Genomic DNA, 23,365 nt, shown 5'->3' with positions numbered 1-23,365 from the left:
GGCTCACGACGAATAAAAAAAATCATCACAATTGAGACAGGGTGGGTGGGTGGGGCCTCTATTTTGTTTTTTTTTTTCTTAATATAAGCCCCGCCCACCCTTCTTTTTCTATAGTACATGTTTCTGAGGAACTGTGTTGTTTAAAGCAAACTATATGTATTAAGTAAAAAAAAAGTCGAAAGATAAGCCCCACCCATCCGTATCGATCTCAATTTAGCTTTAATTTTGAACATACATAGTATTTTCTGAAAAACACTATGCTCAAAAACATGTCTTACAAAGTAATTTCTTGTAGAGAAATAAGGATTTTGCAATTAAGCTCCGCCCTCTTGACTCACAATGAATAAAAAAATCATTACAATTGAGACAGGGCGGGTGGGTGGGGCTTATATTTTGCCCTTTTTTTCTTAATATACGTAGTCATCTTTTCACAACCAAAATTTAACACAGATGACTACATATATTAAGAAAAAAAGGTATAATATACGCCCCGCCCACCCGCCCTATCTCAATCGTGATGATTTTTTTTCCCCCATCGTAAGTCGTGGGGCGGAGCTTAATTGCTAACTCCTTGTTTTCCTACTAGAAATCCCTATGTGAAACATGTTCTTGAGAAATTGTGTTGTTTAAAGTAAACTATACGTATTAAGTAAAAAAAAGCCAAAAATAAGCCCCACCCATTTGTCTCGATCACAATCTAGCTTTAATTTTGAATATAATCACAACTGATATGGGCGGGGTTTATATTTTGTCTTTTTTTTCTTAATATACATAGCCATCTTTTCATAACAAGAAACTTAAAACATGGTTAAAATGGTACATTTTTGCAAGGAAATATGGATTTTGCAATTATAGGGCGGAGCCTAATTGCAAAATCGATATTTCCTCATACAAATTTTTGCAAACATGTTTTGTTTCATGTTGCGAAAAGAAGTCTACACATATTAAACCAAAAAGACAAAATATAAGCCCGCCCACCCGCCCTATCTCAATTGTGATGATTTTTTTTATTCACCATGAACCAAGAGGGTGGAGCTTAACTGCAAAATAATCATTTCTTTACAAGAAATTAAAAACATGTTTTTGACTATTGTTGTTCAAAGAATATCTACTATGTATATTAAGAAGAAAAAAAAAAGGCAAAATATAAGCCCCGCCCACCCCTCCTATCTCAATCGTAATGATTTTTTTACCCGTCGTAACTCGTAAAGCGGAGCTTAATTGTTAAATCCTTGTTTTTCTACGAGAAATTGCTATGTGAAACATGTTTTTGAGAAACTGTGTTGTTTAAAGCAAACTATATGTATTAAGTAAAAAAGAAAGTCGAAAGATAAGTCCCACCCATCCGTCTCGATCTCAATTTAGCTTTAATTTTGAACATACTTAGTATTTTCTGGACAACACTATGCTCAAAAACATGTCTTACAAAGTAATTTCTTGTAGAGAAATAAGGATTTTGCAATTAAGCTCCGCCCTCTTGACTCACGATGAATAAAAAAATCATTACAATTGAGACAGGGCGGGTGGGTGGGGCTTATATTTTGCCCTTTTTTTCTTAATATACGTAGTCATCTTTTCACAACCAAAATTTAACACAGATGACTACATATATTAAGAAAAAAAGGTATAATATACGCCCCGCCCACCCGCCCTATCTCAATCGTGATGATTTTTTTTCCCCCATCGTAAGTCGTGGGGCGGAGCTTAATTGCTAACTCCTTGTTTTCCTACTAGAAATCCCTATGTGAAACATGTTCTTGAGAAATTGTGTTGTTTAAAGTAAACTATACGTATTAAGTAAAAAAAAGCCAAAAATAAGCCCCACCCATTTGTCTCGATCACAATCTAGCTTTAATTTTGAATATAATCACAACTGATATGGGCGGGGTTTATATTTTGTCTTTTTTTTCTTAATATACATAGCCATCTTTTCATAACAAGAAACTTAAAACATGGTTAAAATGGTACATTTTTGCAAGGAAATATGGATTTTGCAATTATAGGGCGGAGCCTAATTGCAAAATCGATATTTCCTCATACAAATTTTTGCAAACATGTTTTGTTTCATGTTGCGAAAAGAAGTCTACACATATTAAACCAAAAAGACAAAATATAAGCCCGCCCACCCGCCCTATCTCAATTGTGATGATTTTTTTTATTCACCATGAACCAAGAGGGTGGAGCTTAACTGCAAAATAATCATTTCTTTACAAGAAATTAAAAACATGTTTTTGACTATTGTTGTTCAAAGAATATCTACTATGTATATTAAGAAGAAAAAAAAAAGGCAAAATATAAGCCCCGCCCACCCCTCCTATCTCAATCGTAATGATTTTTTTACCCGTCGTAACTCGTAAAGCGGAGCTTAATTGTTAAATCCTTGTTTTTCTACGAGAAATTGCTATGTGAAACATGTTTTTGAGAAACTGTGTTGTTTAAAGCAAACTATATGTATTAAGTAAAAAAGAAAGTCGAAAGATAAGTCCCACCCATCCGTCTCGATCTCAATTTAGCTTTAATTTTGAACATACTTAGTATTTTCTGGACAACACTATGCTCAAAAACATGTCTTACAAAGTAATTTCTTGTAGAGAAATAAGGATTTTGCAATTAAGCTCCGCCCTCTTGACTCACGATGAATAAAAAAATCATTACAATTGAGACAGGGCGGGTGGGTGGGGCTTATATGTTGCCCTTTTTTTCTTAATATACGTAGTCATCTTTTCACAACCAAAATTTAACACAGATGACTACATATATTAAGAAAAAAAGGTATAATATACGCCCCGCCCACCCGCCCTATCTCAATCGTGATGATTTTTTTTTCCCCATCGTAAGTCGTGGGGCGGAGCTTAATTGCTAACTCCTTGTTTTCCTACTAGAAATCCCTATGTGAAACATGTTCCTGAGAAATTATGTTGTTTAAAGTAAACTATACGTATTAAGTAAAAAAAGCCAAAAATAAGCCCCACCCATTTGTCTCGATCACAATCTAGCTTTAATTTTGAATATAATCACAACTGAGATGGGCGGGGTTTATATTTTGTCTTTTTTTTTTTCTTAATATACATAGCCATCTTTTCACAACAAGAAACTTAAAACATGGTTAAAATGGTACATTTTTGCGAGGAAATATGGATTTTGCAATTATAGGGCGGAACCTAATTGCAAAATCGATGTTTCCTCATACAAATTTTCCATTTTGAAATGCGCCAAAATTTGAACATCAGGTATATTGTTACGGACATAATTAATAATTTTTAGATATTCCATTATTAGTCAGAGCAATTGTGGTTGCCTAAAAAATTAAAGTTATGCTTATCAGTGTTTGAATTTATGTCTTACCACCAAAATAATAGGTAGCATGTCAAATTTATAGTTTAATTTTGGCACCTGCTGTCTAAGTGCGTTACATTTATAAACTATGTATTATGAATATTATGTAGATGGTAAAACGCTAACCAAAAATTGTGTAATCATCCCCACCAACAGTAGGATGACGTCATTTCCAAAATTAACACTAGTAAATTACATTTTAGTTATATTTGGATGCATAGGTTTTATCTCTATCCTTATTTCTGTATTAATAATAATAAATATTGTTTAAACTTTATAAAAAAGATATCTCTGCATTCGTGGTTTATGAATCTGTGTTGAGAAGGTTTTTACCTTGGACATTCAGATTTTTGGAAAAAAATCAAAACTGAATAATAGCATTTTTCAACTTAACCCTGAAATTGCACAACCGAATGCTCTAAAATTTTGCAAACTTTTTACAGTGATATTAGAGACAGTAAATAGCTAATCAAAATGTATCCTTTATAACCCTCAAAATGATGTTGTCAGTTTAAAATTTTACCGAATAAATGTTACCTAAATTTTATAAAGTAACATACTCCTGCACATGTAAATTTATGAATACGTGTCGAGATTATATTACTGTAGACATGCAGATCTTTGGAAAAAAAATCACAATTGTATAACAACGTTTTACAATTTAACCTCTTCCCAAAAAATAGAGCTATCTCAAAATTTTGTTTCTGAAAACTCACTTGAAATATACCCATAGCATGCTTCTCTAAGTGTCTTTATTTTAACTTATAGGGTTATCATTAAAAAATAAAATTTGCAAAATTAAATTTAATGTTTCGAAATGCCATATTTGTTCAAATGTATAATATGCGAGATTTCTGTCGAAATAAGCTTCAGTCAATTTTTTTGTCTTGTTTGTTTAAATTTAATTAATTTGATTTGATTTTAAGACTTTGTTATACATGGTCCTTGGCATTTTTGACTGTACAAATTTTTAAGCTAAAGCTCTATATTTTGGTATTGATTTGCTCTTATCACTATTATTTTTTTTCTGACTATGGTGCATTTATGTTTGTGTCTTTCAAATTATAGAGTTCAGTGGAAATCACGCAATTATCAATTTTTTTTTGTGATTTTAATGAATTATTCCGATATTTAATAAATCACTTGCACATAAATATCTTTTGAATATAGTTTCCATTTTCAAATTACATATATTTTATAATTCAACAACCTACGAACTAAATAAATAATAGTGGTCTTCTGAATTTTAGATTTAAATTAAATTGAACGATTCCATCCAGTTCACCTCATGGTAAGATTTTTAACTTTTCATTCATACTAATACAATTTAACTACAATAATGTAAATAAACATTTTTTTTATAATAATAACATCTAAAAGTTCCATGTTGCGAAAAGAAGTCTACACACATTAAACCAAAAAGGCAAAATATAAGCCCGCCCACCCGCCCTATCGCAATTGTAATGATCATTTTATTCACCATGAACCAAGAGGGTGGAGCTTAACTGCAAAATAATTATTTCTTTACAAGAAATTAAAAACATGTTTTTGACTATTGTTGTTCAAAGAATATCTACTATGTATATTAAGAAGAAAAAAAGGCAAAATATAAACCCCGCCCACCCACCCTATCTCAATTGTGATGATTTTTTTCATTTTAGAAACTTAAAACACGTTTAAAATGGTAAATTTGTGTAAGGAAATATGGATTTGCAATTAGGCTCCGCCCTTAGGTCTACCAACGAATGAAAATTCATCACGATTGAGATCGAGACGGTGGGGCTTCTCTTTAGGTTTTCTTTTTTTATTAATACATTTAGTTTTCTTTGTATAACACGATTTCACATGATAATTTCTAGCAGAAAAATAACGATTTTACAATTAAGTTCCGCCCCTCGATTTACGACGAATAAAAAAATCATCAGAATTAAGATAGGGCGGGTGGGCGGGGCTTCAATTTTGCCCTTTTTTTCTTAAAATAGATAACCATCTTTTCACAAGACAAAACTTAAAACATGGTTAAAGTTTCATGTTGTGAAAAGAATTATTTCTTTACAAGAAATTAAAAACATGTTTTTGACTATCGTGTTGTTCAAAAAATACTATGTATATTAAGAAGAAAAAGAAAAGACGACATATAAACCCCGCCCACCCACCCTCTGTCAATTGTGATAATTTTTTTTTATTCTTAGAGACTTAAAACACGTTTAAAATGGTAATTTTTTGTAGGGAAATATGGATTTTGAAATTAGGCTCCGCCCCTAAGTCTGCCAACGTACGAAAACTTAATTATTATTTAGATCAGGGCAGGTATGGGTGGGGCTTAATCTTTCAAATTCAAAAACATGTTTTTAATTTCTCGTAGAGAAATAAGGATTGTGCAGTTAAGCTCCGCCCTCTCAGCTCACGACGAATAAAAAAAATCATCACAATTGCGATAGGGCGGGTGGGTGGGGCTACATTTTGCCTTTTTTTCTTAATAGGTGTAGACTTATTTCGACAACAAAAAACTTAAAAATGTCAAAACGTCAAAACAAGGTTATAAATTCCGCCACACTTCCGACGTACCAATCAAAATTTAACGTCACAAACGCAGTTCTAGCCCACCCACTGACCAAATGGCCTTTGACGTGTCAGAATCCGCCTCCATCCCCCTCCTCGACGGCACCTCGGCCGGCTCCTTCCCCCTCAGTAAATCCGCCTCCCTAATCCCCGTCCACCACTACTTCCGCTCGGGTAACCAAATGTGGGCCGCCGATATGTACAAGGTAACCCCTCCCTAACCCCTACCTCTCCCCACCCCCCATGTTCCAGGAGCAAACCAAGAACGAACGCAGCAACTTCCTCATGAGTCCCTTCGCCGCCCAGCTCCTCCTCGCCCTAACCCAATCCGGCGCCAAAAGCGAAACCGCCCTCGAGCTCCAGACCAAGTTGCACTTCCCCCTGGACGACCGCACCATCCGCGCCGGAGTCACCGAGTGCCTCAACTTCTTGCGCAGCCCCAAGGACTTCCAAATCATCCCGGTGAACAAAATCTACGTCAGACATAACTTGCGGGTCAAGCAGGAGTTCAAGCAGTTGGCTAACGCGGAGTATAAAGCCGACGCGGATAATGTAGATTTTTCGCAGAAAGTAACCGCCGCCAAAGTCATGAACGACTGGGTGGCGGTGCACACCAGGAACCAGATTCAGGACGTGGTGAGCGCGGAGCAGCTGCGGACCAACGTGGGGGCGGTAATGGTCAGCGGGTTGTACTTCCAGGGGCGGTGGGATAAGCAGTTCTCGAAGCAGTTGACTAAGATGGAGGATTTTTTCAAGGATGGTGTCGATGTGGTGAAGGTGCCGATGATGCACGTGCAAGGGTACTTCCAGTATTGTAAGTCGGCGACGCTTCAGACGAAGTTCTTGGAGATGCCGTTCAAAGGGGGGCAGGTTTCGATGATAGTGGCGTTGCCGTTAACCAAGGACGGGTTGCACGCTCTGGAGGAGAAGGCGGACAAGGTTTTGTGTAAAATGAAGTTTAAAGAGGAGTTGATTAACTTGACGTTGCCGAAGTTTCAGCTGGAGAAGTGTACGGATTTGAAGAAGATTCTGATGCAGGTGTCGGTTGTTTTGGGTTGGCAATACGACAATCATAACCTAAATGTTTTGTAGAGAGGGATTCAGACGCTTTTTTCGAATCAAGCGGACTTGAGTGGAATTGCTGGAAAAAAGGGGGAATTGAGCATTGAGCTTATTTTGCAGAAGACCGCGGTTCGGATTGACGAGGAAGGGGCGACGACACCGTCTACAACTGACAGTGAGTTTTTTTTTTTTCTCAAACTACTAAAAGTGTGAGTAAATTTTACATTTGTAGCCACACACATCGAGTCTTCTCTTTTCAAAACCCAACCGAAGGACTTCATCGTAGATCACCCTTTCATGTTCTACGTCTCAACCGACGAAATTATATTGTACGCGGGAAGAGTTTTAGATCCGAGGAAATAAACGTCTATCTTTTATTGACAGCCAAAATTACACACCACTAACAAAATTAGCATTTTTCGGCCAATTTTTCAAGTTCTTGCTCTATCCTTTCATCCCACCAGCCTGACGTTATGTCCGCTAACATCCCACTTCTTGCATTTTTCATACACTCCCTAAATCTATTTTCGTTGCACGTGTCCTTTTCCTGTTGGTAACACCACTCAATCGTTTCACTTTCCTTACTTTGTCGTTCGCTGTACACCGCAAACCTAAAATCTCACCGTTATTAACCCAATTATGGATGTGCCGCCTCTCAAAAATACAAGACTTACCGCAGATCCCACAAAATGTCAGAACTGGCATTTATTGCCACTTTTTGACCAACGTTGTTTTGACAAGGCTTTTCATACACTTTATTAAACGTCAGTTCTGTGACGGTGTCCATAAAACTGTCCCATTCGGGCGACGTTTCGTTTTCGAATTCATCATCAGGGTCGCAAGACCGAGAAAAAACACCCCGTAAGTCAAAACTTACCGAAATTAGACAAAACAGAGAAACTAAGTAGAAATTTTGCATTGTGTTCCGGCTGAGTTTACACAACGATTGAATTATCTTATCGCTTAGCACGAAATGTGCAGGTGTTGCAAGTTCTTCAATTACTAGATAGCGCAAAAACAACAAAGGCTGGGTTACGACTTTTATGTGTCGGTAGATGGCGTCAACAAGACCATATAATTTTTTGTATTTTAGATTATTGATTGTCTTTCTTTCCCAACATGATAATTGCTTACTCAATAAGTCACTTTCTTCAAGGTTTTCTTTTAATAGTGCGCCAGTCTTTGCTGTAAACCTTGACTAAAATGATTGTGGTTTGCGTTATTTTTGTCTTGTCGAATTTAACGTTAATACAGACCTGTCAAGACGACGTTAAACCAATAAGAATGACGTACTCGCTCTTTACAACGGCGTATCAAAATTTCGAAGTCATTGAGGACACCGTTGTTAGAAATTTGGAAGGACGTAACTGCGTTAGCATCGATTTACAGAGCAACCGAGAACTGTGCAACAAAATGTTTGATTTATCAAACTTCACACAATTAACAATCATGGGAGACATCACAGCAACAATAGAACAACATTTTCTGGAAAACAGTGATCTGGATTGCTTAGACAGTCTTATTATCCGTGGAACACAAATCAGTACCATTAGAACACACACATTCAGGAACCTTTCAGTTGAAACTATAGGCATGTCTGCCAACGATTTAAAAATTATAGAAAAAGAAGCATTCTTGGATTTGCCAAAACTAAAAGAAGTTGATTTAAGTGTGAATAAAATCACTAATTTGAGGACTGATTTTTTCGCACGAGTACCAAACCTGGCACAACTTGATATGGGAAGAAATCTGGTTGCAATTTTGCGGAAAAAATCGTTGGATTTTTTGCGAGAGAACCCAGCAAAGGAGGTTGATCTAAATCTGGAAAAAAATTGCATCGAGGTTTTAGAAGTGGGGGTTTTTGATGGCTTAACTTTTAGCAGAGTCTGGTTGGTCGACAATTTAATTCGTGATTTGTCCGACGAATTCCTGTATGGGTGCTTCAGTATTGAGAGTATTGGTTTTGCTGATAATCCACTCAGTGTAAAAGCTCGACAAAAATTGAGCTTGTGGTTGTTGAGGCATAACATAACCGCAGATGTCCCTGATTTCGTTGATGTTAAGAAAAGTAATTTGGTGTTGATTGCAATTATGACTTTTCTGGTGTGTTTAGAGTTCCAGTAATGGAATCGTATCTTCAGATTATATGTACATAATTCAAAATATGCAACAATTATACCAGTAGGAAACTTAAGTTCAGTAAAGTATGTGAGATGAAAAACCAGCCCGACAAAAGAACAAAAAAAGACTCAGTATTTTGTGTTTTCTATGTGGGTTTTCCATAGAAAGGTCGACGATCAATATTTTAGTCCTACGTATAGGCAACCAGTAAAACTCACATGGTATGTCGACGTAATCCTAATCTTTGCTTAATAAAATTCTTATTTCTGTAAAGTTTTTGTGTTTGACTCGGTCATCATTACACCAGCAAGAAATTACTAATTAGGCACATCGTTACATTTCTAAAAAATCCAGTTGGGAACCCTGAGAACGTTTTACATTTTTAAAAATGACAATTGGGACCCCCGAGAAGGTTTAATATTAAAAAAAAATCACAATTGGCGCCCCTGAGAAGGTTTCACATTCTTAAAAATATACATTTGGGACCACCGAAAAGGTTTAACATTAAAAAGACATTTTGGGTTTCCGAGAAGGTTTCACATTTCTAATAAAGCCAATTGGGAACCCTGAGAAGGTTATACATTTTTACAAAAGACAATTGGGACCCCCGAGAAGGTTTCACTTAAAAAAACAGAATTGGCGCCCCTGAGAAGGTTTAACATAAAAAAAAACACAATTACACAATTATTTGCGCCCCCGAGGTTTCACATTCTTAAAAATATATATATTTGGCACCCCGAGAAGGTTTAACATTAAAAACACATTTGGGGTTTCCGAGAAGGTTTTACATTTCTAATAAAGCCAGTTGGGAACCCTGAGAAAGTTATACATTTTTACAAAAGACAATTGGGACCCCCGAGAAGATTTTACATTAAAAAAAAGGCATTTGGGACCCTCGAGAAGGTTTAACGTTAAAAAGAAAACACAACTGGCGCCCCCGAGAAGGTTTCACATTCTTAAAAATATCATTTGGGACCCCCGAGAAGGTTTAACATTAAAAAGACATTTGGGGTTTCCGAGAAGGTTCTACATTTCTAATAAAGCCAGTTGGGAACCCTGAGAAGGTTATACATTTTTACAAAAGACAATTGGGACCCCGGAGAAGGTTTAGCATAAAAAAAGGCATTTGGGACCCCCGAGAAGGTTTAACATTAAAAAGAAAACACAATTGGCGCCCCCGAGAAGGTTTCACATTCTTAAAAGTAGACATTTGGGACCCTTGAGAAGGTTTAACGTTAAAAAGACATTTGGGCTTTCCGAGAAGGTTTTACATTTCTAATAAAGCCAGTTAGGAACCCTGAGAAGGTTATACATTTTTACAAAAGACAAATCGGACCCCCGAGAAGATTTTACATTAAAAAAAAGGCATTTGGGACCCTCGAGAAGGTTTAACGTTAAAAAGAAAACACAACTGGCGCCCCCGAGAAGGTTTCACATTCTTAAAAATATCATTTGGGACCCCCGAGAAGGTTTAACATTAAAAAGACATTTGGGGTTTCCGAGAAGGTTCTACATTTCTAATAAAGCCAGTTGGGAACCCTGAGAAGGTTATACATTTTTACAAAAGACAATTGGGACCCCGGAGAAGGTTTAGCATAAAAAAAGGCATTTGGGACCCCCGAGAAGGTTTAACATTAAAAAGAAAACACAATTGGCGCCCCCGAGAAGGTTTCACATTCTTAAAAGTAGACATTTGGGACCCTTGAGAAGGTTTAACGTTAAAAAGACATTTGGGGTTTCCGAGAAGGTTTTACATTTCTAATAAAGCCAGTTAGGAACCCTGAGAAGGTTATACATTTTTACAAAAGACAAATCGGACCCCCGAGAAGATTTTACATTAAAAAAAAGGCATTTGGGACCCTCGAGAAGGTTTAACGTTAAAAAGAAAACACAACTGGCGCCCCCGAGAAGGTTTCACATTCTTAAAAATATCATTTGGGACCCCCGAGAAGGTTTAACATTAAAAAGACATTTGGGGTTTCCGAGAAGGTTCTACATTTCTAATAAAGCCAGTTGGGAACCCTGAGAAGGTTATACATTTTTACAAAAGACAATTGGGACCCCGGAGAAGGTTTAGCATAAAAAAAGGCATTTGGGACCCCCGAGAAGGTTTAACATTAAAAAGAAAACACAATTGGCGCCCCCGAGAAGGTTTCACATTCTTAAAAGTAGACATTTGGGACCCTTGAGAAGGTTTAACGTTAAAAAGACATTTGGGGTTTCCGAGAAGGTTTTACATTTCTAATAAAGCCAGTTAGGAACCCTGAGAAGGTTATACATTTTTACAAAAGACAAATCGGACCCCCGAGAAGATTTTACATTAAAAAAAAGGCATTTGGGACCCCCGAGAAGATTTTACATTAAAAAAAAGGCATTTGGGACCCTCGAGAAGGTTTAACGTTAAAAAGAAAACACAACTGGCGCCCCCGAGAAGGTTTCACATTCTTAAAAATATCATTTGGGACCCCCGAGAAGGTTTAACATTAAAAAGACATTTGGGGTTTCCGAGAAGGTTCTACATTTCTAATAAAGCCAGTTGGGAACCCTGAGAAGGTTATACATTTTTACAAAAGACAATTGGGACCCCGGAGAAGGTTTAGCATAAAAAAAGGCATTTGGGACCCCCGAGAAGGTTTAACATTAAAAAGAAAACACAATTGGCGCCCCCGAGAAGGTTTCACATTCTTAAAAGTAGACATTTGGGACCCTTGAGAAGGTTTAACGTTAAAAAGACATTTGGGGTTTCCGAGAAGGTTTTACATTTCTAATAAAGCCAGTTAGGAACCCTGAGAAGGTTATACATTTTTACAAAAGACAAATCGGACCCCCGAGAAGATTTTACATTAAAAAAAAGGCATTTAGGGCCCTCGAGAAGGTTTAATATTAAAAAGAAAACACAATTGGCGCCCCCGAGAAGGTTTCACATTCTTAAAAGTATACATTTGGGACCCCGAAAAGGTTTAACATTAAAAAGACATTTGGGGTTTCCGAGAAGGTTTTACATTTCTAATAAAGCCTGTTAGGAACCCTGAGAAGGTTATACATTTTTACAAAAGACAAATCGGACCCCCGAGAAGATTTTACATTAAAAAAAAGGCATTTAGGGCCCTCGAGAAGATTTAACATTAAAAAGAAAACACAATTGGCGCCCCTGATAAGGTTTCACATTCTTAAATGTATACATTTGGAACCCCCGAAAAGGTTTAACATTAAAAAGATATTTGAGGTTTCCAAGAAGGTTTTACATTTCTAAAAAACCAGTTGGGTACCCTGAGAAGGTTTTACATTTTTAAAAAAGACATTTGAGACCCCCGAGAAGGTTTAACATTAAAAAGACATTTGGGGTTTCCGAGAAAGTTCTACATTTCTAATAAAGCCAGTTGGGAACCCTGAGAAGGTTATACATTTTTACAAAAAACAATTGGGACCCCGGAGAAGGTCTAGCATAAAAAAGGCATTTGGGACCCCCGAGAAGGTTTAACATTAAAAAGAAAACACAATTGGCGCCCCCGAGAAGGTTTCACATTCTTAAAAGTATACATTTGGGACCCCCGAGAAGGTTTAACATTAAAAAGACATTTAGAAGGTTTTACATTTCTAATAAACCCAGTTGGGAACCCTGAGAAAGTCATGCATTTTTACAAAAGACAATTCGGACCCCCGAGAAGATTTTACATTAAAAAAAAGGCATTTGGGACCCCCGAGAAGGTTTTACATTAAAAAAACGACATTTACCGCACCCGAGAAAATTTCACATTAAAAAAAGACAATTGGTGCTCCCGAGAAGGCTTCACATTCATAAAAATATATATTTGGGCCCTCGAGAAGATTTTACATTAAAAAAAGACAGTTGGGACCCCCGAGAATGTTTTACATTTTTAAAAAAGACAGTTGGGATCCCCGAGAAGGTTTCACATTCTTAAAAATATACATTTGGGGTCCTCAAGAAGCTTATACATTAAAAGAAAAGACATTTGGGGCCCCCGTGAAGGTTAGGCATAAAAAAAACACAATTTGCGCCCCCGAGAAGGTTTTCCATTAAAAAAAACCATTTGGCGCCTCGAGAAGACTTTACATTTTAAAAAAAGTCACCTGGAACCTCCAAGAAGGTTTCACATAAAAAAAGACCGTTCGGACCCCCGAAAAGCTTTCAAATTAAAAAAAAACCTTTGGCGCCCCCAAGAAAATTTTACATTTTTTAAAAAATAGGGAACTTATTTTCATCTTTACAAGAAAGTGGGGTAATTTCATCAATAAAAAATTTGTTATGACGTCATACATGTAGACAAGATACAATGCGAGAGAAAAAGAGAAAAACAAAAGAAAAAATCGAACGTGTGACGTCATGTCCGCGTTCCTGACTCGTAACCACTAGATTACGATCGAGATACCTTACGTAAATGGTAAACTGCTATATGTTTTTGCAAAAATTTGGCCGGTTAGGGAAAAACTCAAATCGGATTCGTACACCACACTTGTAGGTATATATTATCGTACAATAGTTAAATCAAATAAACATAGAGTTCTTAAGACATGCAGAGAGACGGAATTGGGAGACTACTTTTTTCGTACTCTAGGGGTCATGAAACGTCGAGAAAATATAAAAGTGGCCTATACTTAATTAGTTTACGCTCGGGATGTAATAAAAACTGAATAAACATGTTTTGTCAAAACTAATTAAGTATTTGAAGCTTATAGCAAAGTTCGCTGAAAACAGAGTTCAATGTTTTTTTTCTCCAATTACGTACTTATTTTCATAAAAACCCTAATTGTTTGTGTTGCGTACGTACACGATATTTAAAACGCAAGGTGAAGATCCATTAAAATAAAAAACAAGGTCAGATTTATTCGATTTATTTGCAGCAAACGTCATTACGACAAATCAAGGTACATAAGAGAGTTACGTAACCTATATACAAAGAACACTTACAACGTACGAATTAATAGGTACTTAAAATAAAAAGCTTTCAATAAAGAATTAATGTAATTATAATTTGTAACATATTACACGTAATTGTTGCAAAAGTTTGTTTTTGCACAGACATTAATTATATCACTTCAGATCGTCCTAAGAAGGCCATAGATTTGTTTGGTTAGGTTAGGTTACATTACCAAACACGTATTACATCTATTACAGTTTGTAGATGAAGAATATTTTTGTAATTATAGTATTTTTCTATATACACTATAAAACTTAAAAATAAAGATACTAGACTTTAGTAATACATATTGCAGTTGTACAAACTTAAAAAAAAAACGAACAGGGTAATATAGAATCTACAATATTAACAATATCCTGCTCTGTCTCATTCCTAACTAATAAATACTTTGTTATGTACACTTAGTAAATAATTTAATTTCTGAAACAGAATTTTTGGGGAATGTTAACTTTGGTATCATTTTGTTGGTAAAGTTGTATTATAACTATACATGAAAAATATTAATAAATATCTAAAAAACTAAACAATAAATTCTTAGAGAAAAGCCCGTCACCCTTCGTGAGTAATTTCGTTGTCCATTCGAGTATTATTGCAACTAAAACACAAACCCGATTACTCAAAAAGGGTCAAAACAAACAAAAAAAAACTCCAGATATCACAAGGCAGTGAAGAGAATACGTATTTGTGATGATGATGCATTCATGCTATGTGTAATGTGCAAACATCTAATTGACACCGTTAATGTTTACATATCAACTATGTATCTCGAACAAAAGTGAGTAATAATTATTTTAAATATTAAAATAATAATTACCGACGAACAAAAAAAATCGAAAAGTAAAAAATAACAATTAAACCGGAGATCTATCGCCGTTCGGACTATAATCCTTCAACAACTCCCTCAACCTCAGGATCTCCTTCTTCGCCGCCTCCAAGTCCCCTTGCAGACTCAGCTCCTTCTCCCGCAGCCTCTTGATATCCCTCTGACAACTCTGAAACCCACCATCAGTACTCCGTCCGACCAGTACTCCACGCACCAACTTACCACATTCTGCCTCAACAAATCCAGTTTATCACACTTTAACTTCGCCACTTCTTGGGCCAGCATTTCCGTGCTGGGCCCCGTCGTGCTCGTAGGCCGGTCCTGGCACACGCTGCAGGCCTTGGCGGCCGTCTCCGCGCTCGACATGCTCTCCAACCCCGTGTCGCTGTCGATGTATCCACCCGCCAAATGCTCCTCCAGGTCCTCGCTCGTCAGCGACGAGTCGTCACTGGCTTCCGAGAGCGCCGGATGGCCGTGGGCGTGCGCCGTCAAGTCCGGCGACGACGCCGTCGACGAATTGGCGCTCTTTTTCCCGTTGGAGATGATGGAGCTCTTCGAGAGCGACCTGCCGCTCTGAAAACGACAACCAAAATTAGCGACGGAGGATGTCGCGGGAAGAAAGACTTACCGAAGGCGTGGACTCGGAGATCGTCGGCTGGCTGGACTTCTTGGACAGCCGCTCGTGGCCGTTCGCGCTGGCGAGGTTGTTGTCCACGCTCTGGCTGGACTTGACGCGCGCGCTCCAGGCCTTTTTCACTGTGTCGATGAACCTGGAACCCGGGCCGGAGTCGCTCTTCGGGGTTCCGGGGACGGCCAAAGCGCCGCCACCGCCGAGGAACTCGTTGGTTTTTTCTCGGAGGTCTTCGGTGAGGGTCTGCAGGAGGGACGTCCGCGTCCGAAGTTCTAGTTTAGCGAATTTTTCGGCTTTGTAGCAGGCGTTTTCGGCGTTGATCAGCTTGGTTAAGAGGAACTCTTTGAATTCGGGGCCGTGGCGGAAGACGGCGGGGGTGGGCAGCGTCGGCCCGAAGAAGGGGACGTCGTCGCGGGCTGTCACGCTCACTTTGTACCTGGAAGAAAGATAAACGATTAGTTATAGAAGGGGTAGAATAAAAAATATATTTAGAGTAGGCCACGGAATTATGTATTATATTCGGAGATCAAGTAGGCTACCGAATCTAAGTTCCAACATGGATTACTACCTTAAATGCAGTCAGGTTGACAGATAATTGACATTTGAGTTGACAGCATTTCTTAGACTTACGTATCAACAAATGAAAAATTGAAAAATTCTGTGGCAATTTTTCATTTTTTTATTTCTTCATTTTTCGATTTGAAATTTTTCGAGTTATTGTAAGTTAAAATTTTTCAGTTTTTTAATTTTCCGACTTTTGAATTTTGCAGTTCGTCGAATTAAAATTTCTAGAGCTTTCAATTCCTAATTTTTAAATTTTTCGATTCTTTATTTTTTCATTTCTTCAAATTTTCGACTTGCAATTTTTCGTTTCGGTTTTTTATTTTCTTTATTGTTGCAATTTTTCGATCTTCCAATGTTCCGATTTTATTACTTTTCGTTTCTTCAACTTTTCATTCTTTTTTGTTTCTTCAGTTTTCATTTTAAAATTTTTCAGTTTTTCGATTTTCCAACTTTTGAATGTTTCAGTTTCTAGATTCTACAATTTTTCGAATTGCCTTTTCCGAATTTACAATTTTCAATTTTTAATTTTTCGTTGTTTCAATTTTAGATTTTTCGGCTAGATGATTTTTCATTTTTTCGTTTCTTCAATTTTTGGTTTGCAATTTTTCTAGTTTTCATTTTAAGCATGTAACAATTTAAAAAAAAATCTCTTTTTCAATTGATGTATTTTAAAATTTTTTCATATACTTGATTTTTCAATATTCAATGTAGGTTTTTGGCTTTACAATTTTAACGATTCTATAATTTTTCGTTTTCACAAGTTTCTCCATTTTTTGTTTTTCTTTCTTCAGTTTTTCGATTTCCTACTTTTCCGATTTTGCAATTTTTCGTTTTTAAAATTTTTCAAGTTTCCAATTTTTTCCGATTTTTTAGTTTTTCGATCTTTAATTTTTCTATTTGTCTCCTTTTGGAATTAAAAAATGGAAAAATTGCAGTATTGTAGAACCGAGAAATTAAAAATGAAAAGGTATAAAACCTAACAATTGGAAATCAAAAACTTGAAAAATTGAAGGAAACGAAAAATTGAAAAATCGAAAAAACGAAATATGTATGCTAAAATCGAAATATTGAAATTCAAGAAAATCGGATAATTGAGAAATTCAAAAAATTATAAAATTGAAAAATCGAAAGAAGCCTTGGAAAAAAAAATAAAGGAAATTAAAAGACGAAAAACGCTCACATAAAATCGAGGAAATGAAAATAAAAAAAAATGAGAAAATGAATAATAAAATTCAACAACTTGAAAAATTGAGGAAACGAAAAAATTAGAAAGTGAGAAACTGGAAAATTGAAAAATGGAAAACTTTTGGCTTCCAATTTTTCTAGTTTTTCTTTTAAACATGTAAAAATATTTTTTTACAAATTTTACTTTTTTAAATTGAAATTAAAAATTTTTCAATTAATGGATTTTTATACTTTTTCATTTATTTGACTTTTCAATTTTTCGATTATTCGATCTCTCAATGTAGGTTTTTTGACTTCACAATTTTTTGATTTCACAATTTTTTGGGTTTTTCAATGTTTCAATGTTTCGTTTCTTCAGTTTTTCGGTTTGCAATTTTTCGATTTTGCTATTTCTCGTTTTTTCAATTTTTCGATTTTCCAATTTTTTCCCGATTTTTTAGTTTATCTTTAATTTTCCTATTTTTACATTGAAAAGTCGAAAGACAAAAATTGAGAAACTTCAACAATCAAAAAAGTACAAAATAGGATAATTAAGAAATCAAAAATTAAAGGAGTTTAATTTGAAAAATCGAATAAATGAAAAATTATAAAATAGCAAGAAGTCTTGAAAAAATAAAAGAAATGAAAAAACTTAAAATGGCGACATAAAATCGAGGAAATGAAAATTATAAAATAGAGAAAATGAAAAATAAAAATCAAGAACTTGTAAAATTGAGGAAACGAAAAAGCGAAAAAGCGAAAAATTAGAAATTGAGAAACTCAAAAATTGAAAATTCACGTAAAAGCGAAAAATTGCAAAATTGAAAACTTTTGGTTTGCAATTTCTCTAGTTTTCATTTTAAACACGTAATAATAATTTTAATATAACAAAAAATTGATTTTAAAACTTTTTCATTTATTTGATTTTCCATTTTTTCGAGTTTTAATTTTCAATTTTTCAATCTTTCATTTTTGACGATTCTATAATTTTTCGTTTTTACAATTTTTGGGTTTCCTCTTTTTCGTTTCTTCAGTTTTTCGATTTGCAATTTTTGAATTTTCCACTTTTTCAATTTTGCAATTTCTCGTTTTTTCAATTTTCCATGTTTTTGTCGATATTTTTTCGATTTTTTGAAAACAAAATTTTAAATTGGAAAATCGAGGAATTAAAAAATCAAAGATTTTGTTTTGAAAAATTGAATAAACGAAAAATTATAAAATCGAAAGAAGTATTGAAAAAATAAAGGACATGAAAAAACGAAAAACGGTGATATAAAATCGAGGGAATGAAAATGAAAAATTAACCTTGAAAAATTGAACATTTGCACATTGAAAAATTGAAAACTTTTGATTTGTAAATTCTCTAGTTTTCATTTTAAACAGGTAATAATTTAAAAAAATTGTTCGCTTTTCAGTTTTACGATTTTAAAATTTTCAAAATTTTCAATTGATGGATTTTTAACTTTTTCATTTATTTGATTTTTCATTTTTTCAATGTTTCAATGTTTCAACATAGGTTTTTCGACTTTACAATTTTGACGATTCTATAATTTTTCGTTTTTTGATTTTAATTTTTCTATTTTTCAACTTTTCGAATAAAAAAAACATGGAAAAATTGCAAAATTGTAAAACTAAAAAATCGAAAAAGTATACAATTAAAATTTGGAAATCAAGAACTTGAAAAATTGAGAAATTTAAAAATGAAAAAAGTGCAAAATCGAAAAAACGACATATGTATCGAAATATTGAAAATTAAAGAAAATCGCTGAAAAATTAGAAATTGAGAATCTGGAAAATTGAAAAATGACGTAATATTGAAAAATTGCACATTGAAAAATTGAAAACTTTGGGCTTGCATTTTTTCTTGTTTTTATTTTAAACATGTAAAAATAATTTTAAAAAAATTTTGCTTTTTCAGTTTTACCATTTTAGAATTTAAAAAATTTTCAATTAATGGATTTTAAAACTTTTTCATTTATTTGACTTTTCAATTTTTCGATTTTTAAGTTTTCGATCTTTCAATGTAGGTTTTTTGACTTCACAATTTTTCGATTCTACAATTTTTGGGTTTTTCGATTTTTAGTTTTTCAATGTTTTCAATGTTTCGTTTCTTCAGTTTTTGGGTTTGGAATTTTTCGATTTTCCCATTTTGTCCTGATTTTCAAGTTTACCTTTAATTTTCCTATTTTTCCACTTTTCGGTGCAAAAAGATGAAAAAATTGCCAAAACTCTACAACTGAGAAATTAAAAAAAAAAAAACGAAAAATTCAATCGAATTTTTCGTTGAGAAACTTAACAATAAAAAAAAATACAAAATTGGATAATTAAGTAATCAAAAATCAAAGATTTTAATTTGAAAAATCGAATAAACGAAAAATTATAAAATCAAAAGAAGTTTTGGAAGAATAAAAGAAATAAAAAAACTTAAAATGGTGACAAAATCGAGGAAATGAAAATTATAAAATAGAAAAAATGAAAAATAAAAATCAAGAACTTGAAAAATTGAAAAATGACGTAATATCGAAAAATTGCAAAATTGAAAACTTTTGGTTTACAATTTCTCTAGTTTTCATTTTAAACACGTAATAATAATTTTAAAATAACAATAATTGATTATAAAACTTTTTCATTTATTTGATTTTTCCTTTTTTCGATTTTTAATTTTCAATTTTGAGGATTCTATAATTTTTCGTTTTTACAATTTCTGGGTTTCCTCTTTTTTCGATTTTAAAAATTGCAAAATTGTAAAACTGAGAAATTAAAAATGAAAAAACGAAAAAGTACAAAATCTAAAAATTGGAAATCAAGAACTTGAAAATTAAATTTTCAAGTTCTTGATTCAGTTCTTCTTCAAGTTGATTCTTAAAGAATCAAAAAAGTACAAAATTGAAAAAACCGAATATTGTAAAATTATAGAACTGAAAAATTTTAAATTGGAAAATCGAGGAATTCAAAAATCAAAGATTTTATTTAGAAAAATTGAATAAACGAAAAATTATAAAATCGAGGACATGAAAAATACAAAATTAACGTTGCAAAATTGAACATTTGCACATTGAAAAATTGAAAACTTTTGATTTGCAATTTCTCTAGTTTTCATTTGAAACAGGTAATAATTTAAAAAATTTTAGAATTTTCAAATTTTTGAATTGATGGATTTTTAACTTTTCATTTGTTTGATTTTTCATTTTTTCAATGTTTCAATATAGGTTTTTCGACTTTACAATTTTGACGGTCCTATAATTTTTCGTTTTTACAATTTTTGGATTTTCTCAGTTTTCGATTTTCCCATTTTTTCCCGATTTTTTTAGTTTTTTGATCTTTAATTTTTCTATTTTCCAACTTTTCGAATAAAAAAAAATGGAAAAATTGCAAAATTGTAAAATGAAAAAGTATACAATTAAAATTTGGAAATCAAGAACTTGAAAAATTGAGAAACTTAAAAATCAAAAAAGTGCAAAATCGAAAAAACGACATATGTATCTAAATATTGAAAAATAAAGAAAATCGCTGGAACTATGAACGACTCCGATGCTTTAAAATCGCACACACCGAAAACAAAATCCGTATCCCGCCTATGCACCAATTTTTTTTCAGTTTGCCATTTTCAATAACCTTTTTGTTTAATCCGCCTGCATTATTTAACGAACATCAAAACCAAACTGTCGAACTTTTCGCGGCCACATTTGCATATTAAAATATTGATTAAATCCGAATCCTCGCTTTTATTTCAATTTAATCACAATTTCCGTAAAACTTCACGAACATTCCATTTTCGCCAGAATTCCGCCACCGGAAGCGCCCCCCTCCCCCAAACGCAAACCATTGCCATTCCCCATGCACTTCCGCCCCCTCAACGGTCACTCTCCGGCCCGCGACGCCGCCGCCAAACCTGCATACATTTTCAAATCGTCGCCCTTCAACGGATTCCCGTTTCCGAGAGGGTGAGAGCATGATTCATGGCAGGTGGGGTTCGAACCGACTATGACTAACGGTACGTTTCTACGTTTAGTCATACGCTCCTCACGTAAATGGGAAACCGAGATTTCTTCTTCGCTTGACCTCCGAGTCAACATTATTTATGATTTTTTCTTAATTAGGCGTAATGCGGTACGAAGACGTTGTGGGAAACGAAACCATTAGCTCGGTCGACGAAACAAAGAAAAACGTAATTGTTATCAGCGTAACGGGAAGCGTACGTCCGGATGACATAAGTTTCACGATTTGGCTGAAAATTGGATTCGTATAGTCCGTTCGAAAATGATCCGGCGGGGTCGACGACCGGTTGACGTTTGACGCTGATGACAGGTGTCACGTGACAACCGCTATACGTCACCGCAATTAAAATTCGAACGAAAGAAGCAGTATTTATGTTTAATTAGGACTTCCGAGAAGTGGAGAGTATGAAATGTTAATTAATATCTAATTTCATCGAGGAGAACGAAGCAAAAGTTTAATTGAACTAGTTGTTCGAGTAAAGTCGGCGTTTAATTAATTTGCGACGAGGTTTATTATGCATTACCGTAATAAATTATTGTAAATGAAACAGTTTTGACCCATTATTTGCACTCGTTGGAGAGAGTCGGCTCGTTCGTAATCATAACGAGAAAATTGAAGTTTTATTCAGATCGTTGTTGCACCGATAGCGTCGATTTTAATTGGAAAAGTTTTAAGCTGCGTTAAATCGGGCAGCGTCTTACGAACTTCCATCTCGGGCGCCAGTTTTTCATAAATCGACCCGCCTCGAATTCATTTTCCTGTTTATGCCTCATAACGGCACAAGGAACATCCGAAGCAGTGGCGTAACAATAAATCTACGGGCCTGTGTTCCACAACACTATCGGGCCCCTAATAAACATTAACTAGAAAAAATGTAATAATATTTTTAACGACGCGTTTTAGTTTCGACAAATTGACACTAGATTTACCAGAATATTACAAGCTGATTACTGTTTCCTTCACTGTAATTCAGGTCACACGAATTACAGTTCGTCGTCTGAGAACTTGTTTGATCTACAGACCAGAGCGCACTCAGGCCAATGTAGACTCTAAGCGTTCAGAAACGATTTGATTTATAAGCCATGGTCCGTGATCTGATATACATCCTAGCCGGCCTAGACCATAATTTCTTGCTGTTTCAACTTTCGAATTCTCAGTTTTTCGAAATTTTAGTTTGGGGACTTTTCAGTTTACTCCTATTTATTATTTAATTTTTAATTTCTCAATTTTTCAAGTTCTCGGTTTTCAGTTTTTCTCTTCAATTTTACGATTTTTAAATATTTCGATTTTTCAATTTTAGACTTTTATAAACTCTTTATTTGTCGATTTTTCAATTAATTGATTTTTCAGGTTTTTTGGTTTTTCAATTTTTCTATTTTTTCAGGTTTCAATTTTTCAACTTCACTTTTTAATTTTTCGATTTCTCAATTTTTCAATTTTCTAATTTCTCAGTTTTTCGACATTTCAGTTTTAGGATTTTTCAATTTTTCGATTCTTTAGATTCTCAGTTTTTGGATATTTCAGTTTTGGGATTTTTCAGTTTTTTGATTCGTCAGTTTTTCTTTCATTTTTCAGTTTTTCGATATTTCAGTTTTGGGATTTTTCAATAATTCTGTTCTTCGACTTTCCATTTTTGACTTCTGGATTTTTCGATGTGTCGACTTTTTACTTTTTCGATTTTTAAATTTTAGATTTCTCAATTTTTTTAAATTTTAATTTTTCAATATTTAAAATTTTAGATTTTTCTATTTCTCGATTTTTCATTTTAGCTCTTCCATATTTCAATTTTTCAAATGTTTCGATTTCTTAATCTTTCGATTTTTCGACCTTCCGGTTATAGATTTTCTGTTTTTCAATTGTCGTTTTTTAAAATTTTCGATTTTTCAATTTTTCAAATTTGACATTTATAAACTGTTAATTTTTCGATTTTTCAATTAATCGATGTTTTGATTTTCCCATTTCTTGACTTTCGAGGGTTTCGATATTCCTGTTCAATTCTTTAATTTTTCGATTTTTCAAGTTTTTGATTTTTCATTTTTTAGTTTTTTTAAGGTTTCGATTTTTCGACTTCACTTTATGGATTTTTCGATTGCTCAATTTTTTGACTTTTTAGGTTCTCAGTTTTTGAATATTTCAGTTTTCGGATTTTTCAGGTTTTCCCAT

The 23,365-nt window shown here is 34.2% G+C and overlaps 3 protein-coding genes across 13 annotated transcripts in view; 1 reads left to right on the top strand and 2 right to left on the bottom strand.

Annotated features, from left to right (window-relative positions):
- The first annotated feature begins 5,809 nt into the window (after positions 1-5,809).
- Positions 5,810-7,323, top strand: LOC135132251 (antichymotrypsin-2-like). 4 transcript variants are annotated; one of them, XM_064060277.1, is made up of 5 exons: positions 5,810-6,104; positions 6,151-6,534; positions 6,598-6,936; positions 6,991-7,135; positions 7,193-7,323. In XM_064060277.1, the coding sequence occupies exons 1-5, from the start codon at positions 5,955-5,957 to the stop codon at positions 7,321-7,323; spliced, it is 1,149 nt and encodes a 382-aa protein (XP_063916347.1). In that variant the 5' UTR covers positions 5,810-5,954. The 4 variants fall into 4 exon arrangements, with proteins under 4 accessions (XP_063916347.1, XP_063916345.1, XP_063916348.1 ...); XM_064060276.1 differs by having other exon boundaries at positions 5,840-5,874; positions 5,933-6,104; positions 6,151-6,936; XM_064060275.1 differs by having other exon boundaries at positions 6,151-6,936.
- Positions 7,321-7,991, bottom strand: LOC135132253 (uncharacterized). The gene is made up of 2 exons (XM_064060279.1): positions 7,635-7,991; positions 7,321-7,571 (listed from the first exon to the last, which is right to left on the bottom strand). Exons 1-2 carry the CDS (start codon positions 7,877-7,879, stop codon positions 7,370-7,372), a joined length of 447 nt encoding a protein of 148 aa, XP_063916349.1. The 5' UTR covers positions 7,880-7,991; the 3' UTR covers positions 7,321-7,369.
- Positions 7,992-14,046: 6,055 nt separating this feature from the next.
- Positions 14,047-23,365, bottom strand: part of Rapgap1 (Rap GTPase activating protein 1) — a 305,306-nt gene continuing 295,987 nt past the window's right edge. For all 8 annotated transcript variants that reach the window (XM_064061035.1, XM_064061036.1, XM_064061040.1 and 5 more), the window contains 3 exons: positions 15,473-15,911; positions 15,067-15,417; positions 14,047-15,013 (listed from right to left, as the gene is read on the bottom strand). In XM_064061035.1, coding sequence (XP_063917105.1) covers positions 14,873-15,013; positions 15,067-15,417; positions 15,473-15,911 — 931 coding nt within the window. In that variant the 3' untranslated portion in view covers positions 14,047-14,872. The remainder of the gene's footprint in view (positions 15,014-15,066; positions 15,418-15,472; positions 15,912-23,365) is intronic.

Source organism: Zophobas morio, unplaced genomic scaffold (genome assembly GCF_036711695.1).
Source record: "Zophobas morio isolate AGI-343-1 ecotype UQ-CSIRO unplaced genomic scaffold, CSIRO_AGI_Zmor_V1 ptg000021l, whole genome shotgun sequence".
NCBI classification, from domain to species: domain Eukaryota; kingdom Metazoa; phylum Arthropoda; class Insecta; order Coleoptera; family Tenebrionidae; genus Zophobas; species Zophobas morio.
The sequence above is the reverse complement of the archived record's forward strand: the minus strand, read 5'-3'. Positions and strand labels throughout refer to the sequence as shown.

Excerpts from the sequence above, each read along its gene's own strand:
- LOC135132251 (XM_064060275.1), top strand. The coding sequence starts at position 5,955 with ATGGCCTTTGACGTGTCAGAATCCGCCTCCATCCCCCTCCTCGACGGC. Across the intron at positions 6,105-6,150 it reads GGGCCGCCGATATGTACAAG|GAGCAAACCAAGAACGAACG; the intron begins GTAACCCCTCCC and ends CCCATGTTCCAG. Across the intron at positions 6,937-6,990 it reads TGAAGAAGATTCTGATGCAG|AGAGGGATTCAGACGCTTTT; the intron begins GTGTCGGTTGTT and ends AATGTTTTGTAG.
- LOC135132253 (XM_064060279.1), bottom strand. The coding sequence starts at position 7,879 with ATGCAAAATTTCTACTTAGTTTCTCTGTTTTGTCTAATTTCGGTAAGT. Across the intron at positions 7,572-7,634 it reads GACATTTTGTGGGATCTGCG|GTTTGCGGTGTACAGCGAAC; the intron begins GTAAGTCTTGTA and ends GTGAGATTTTAG.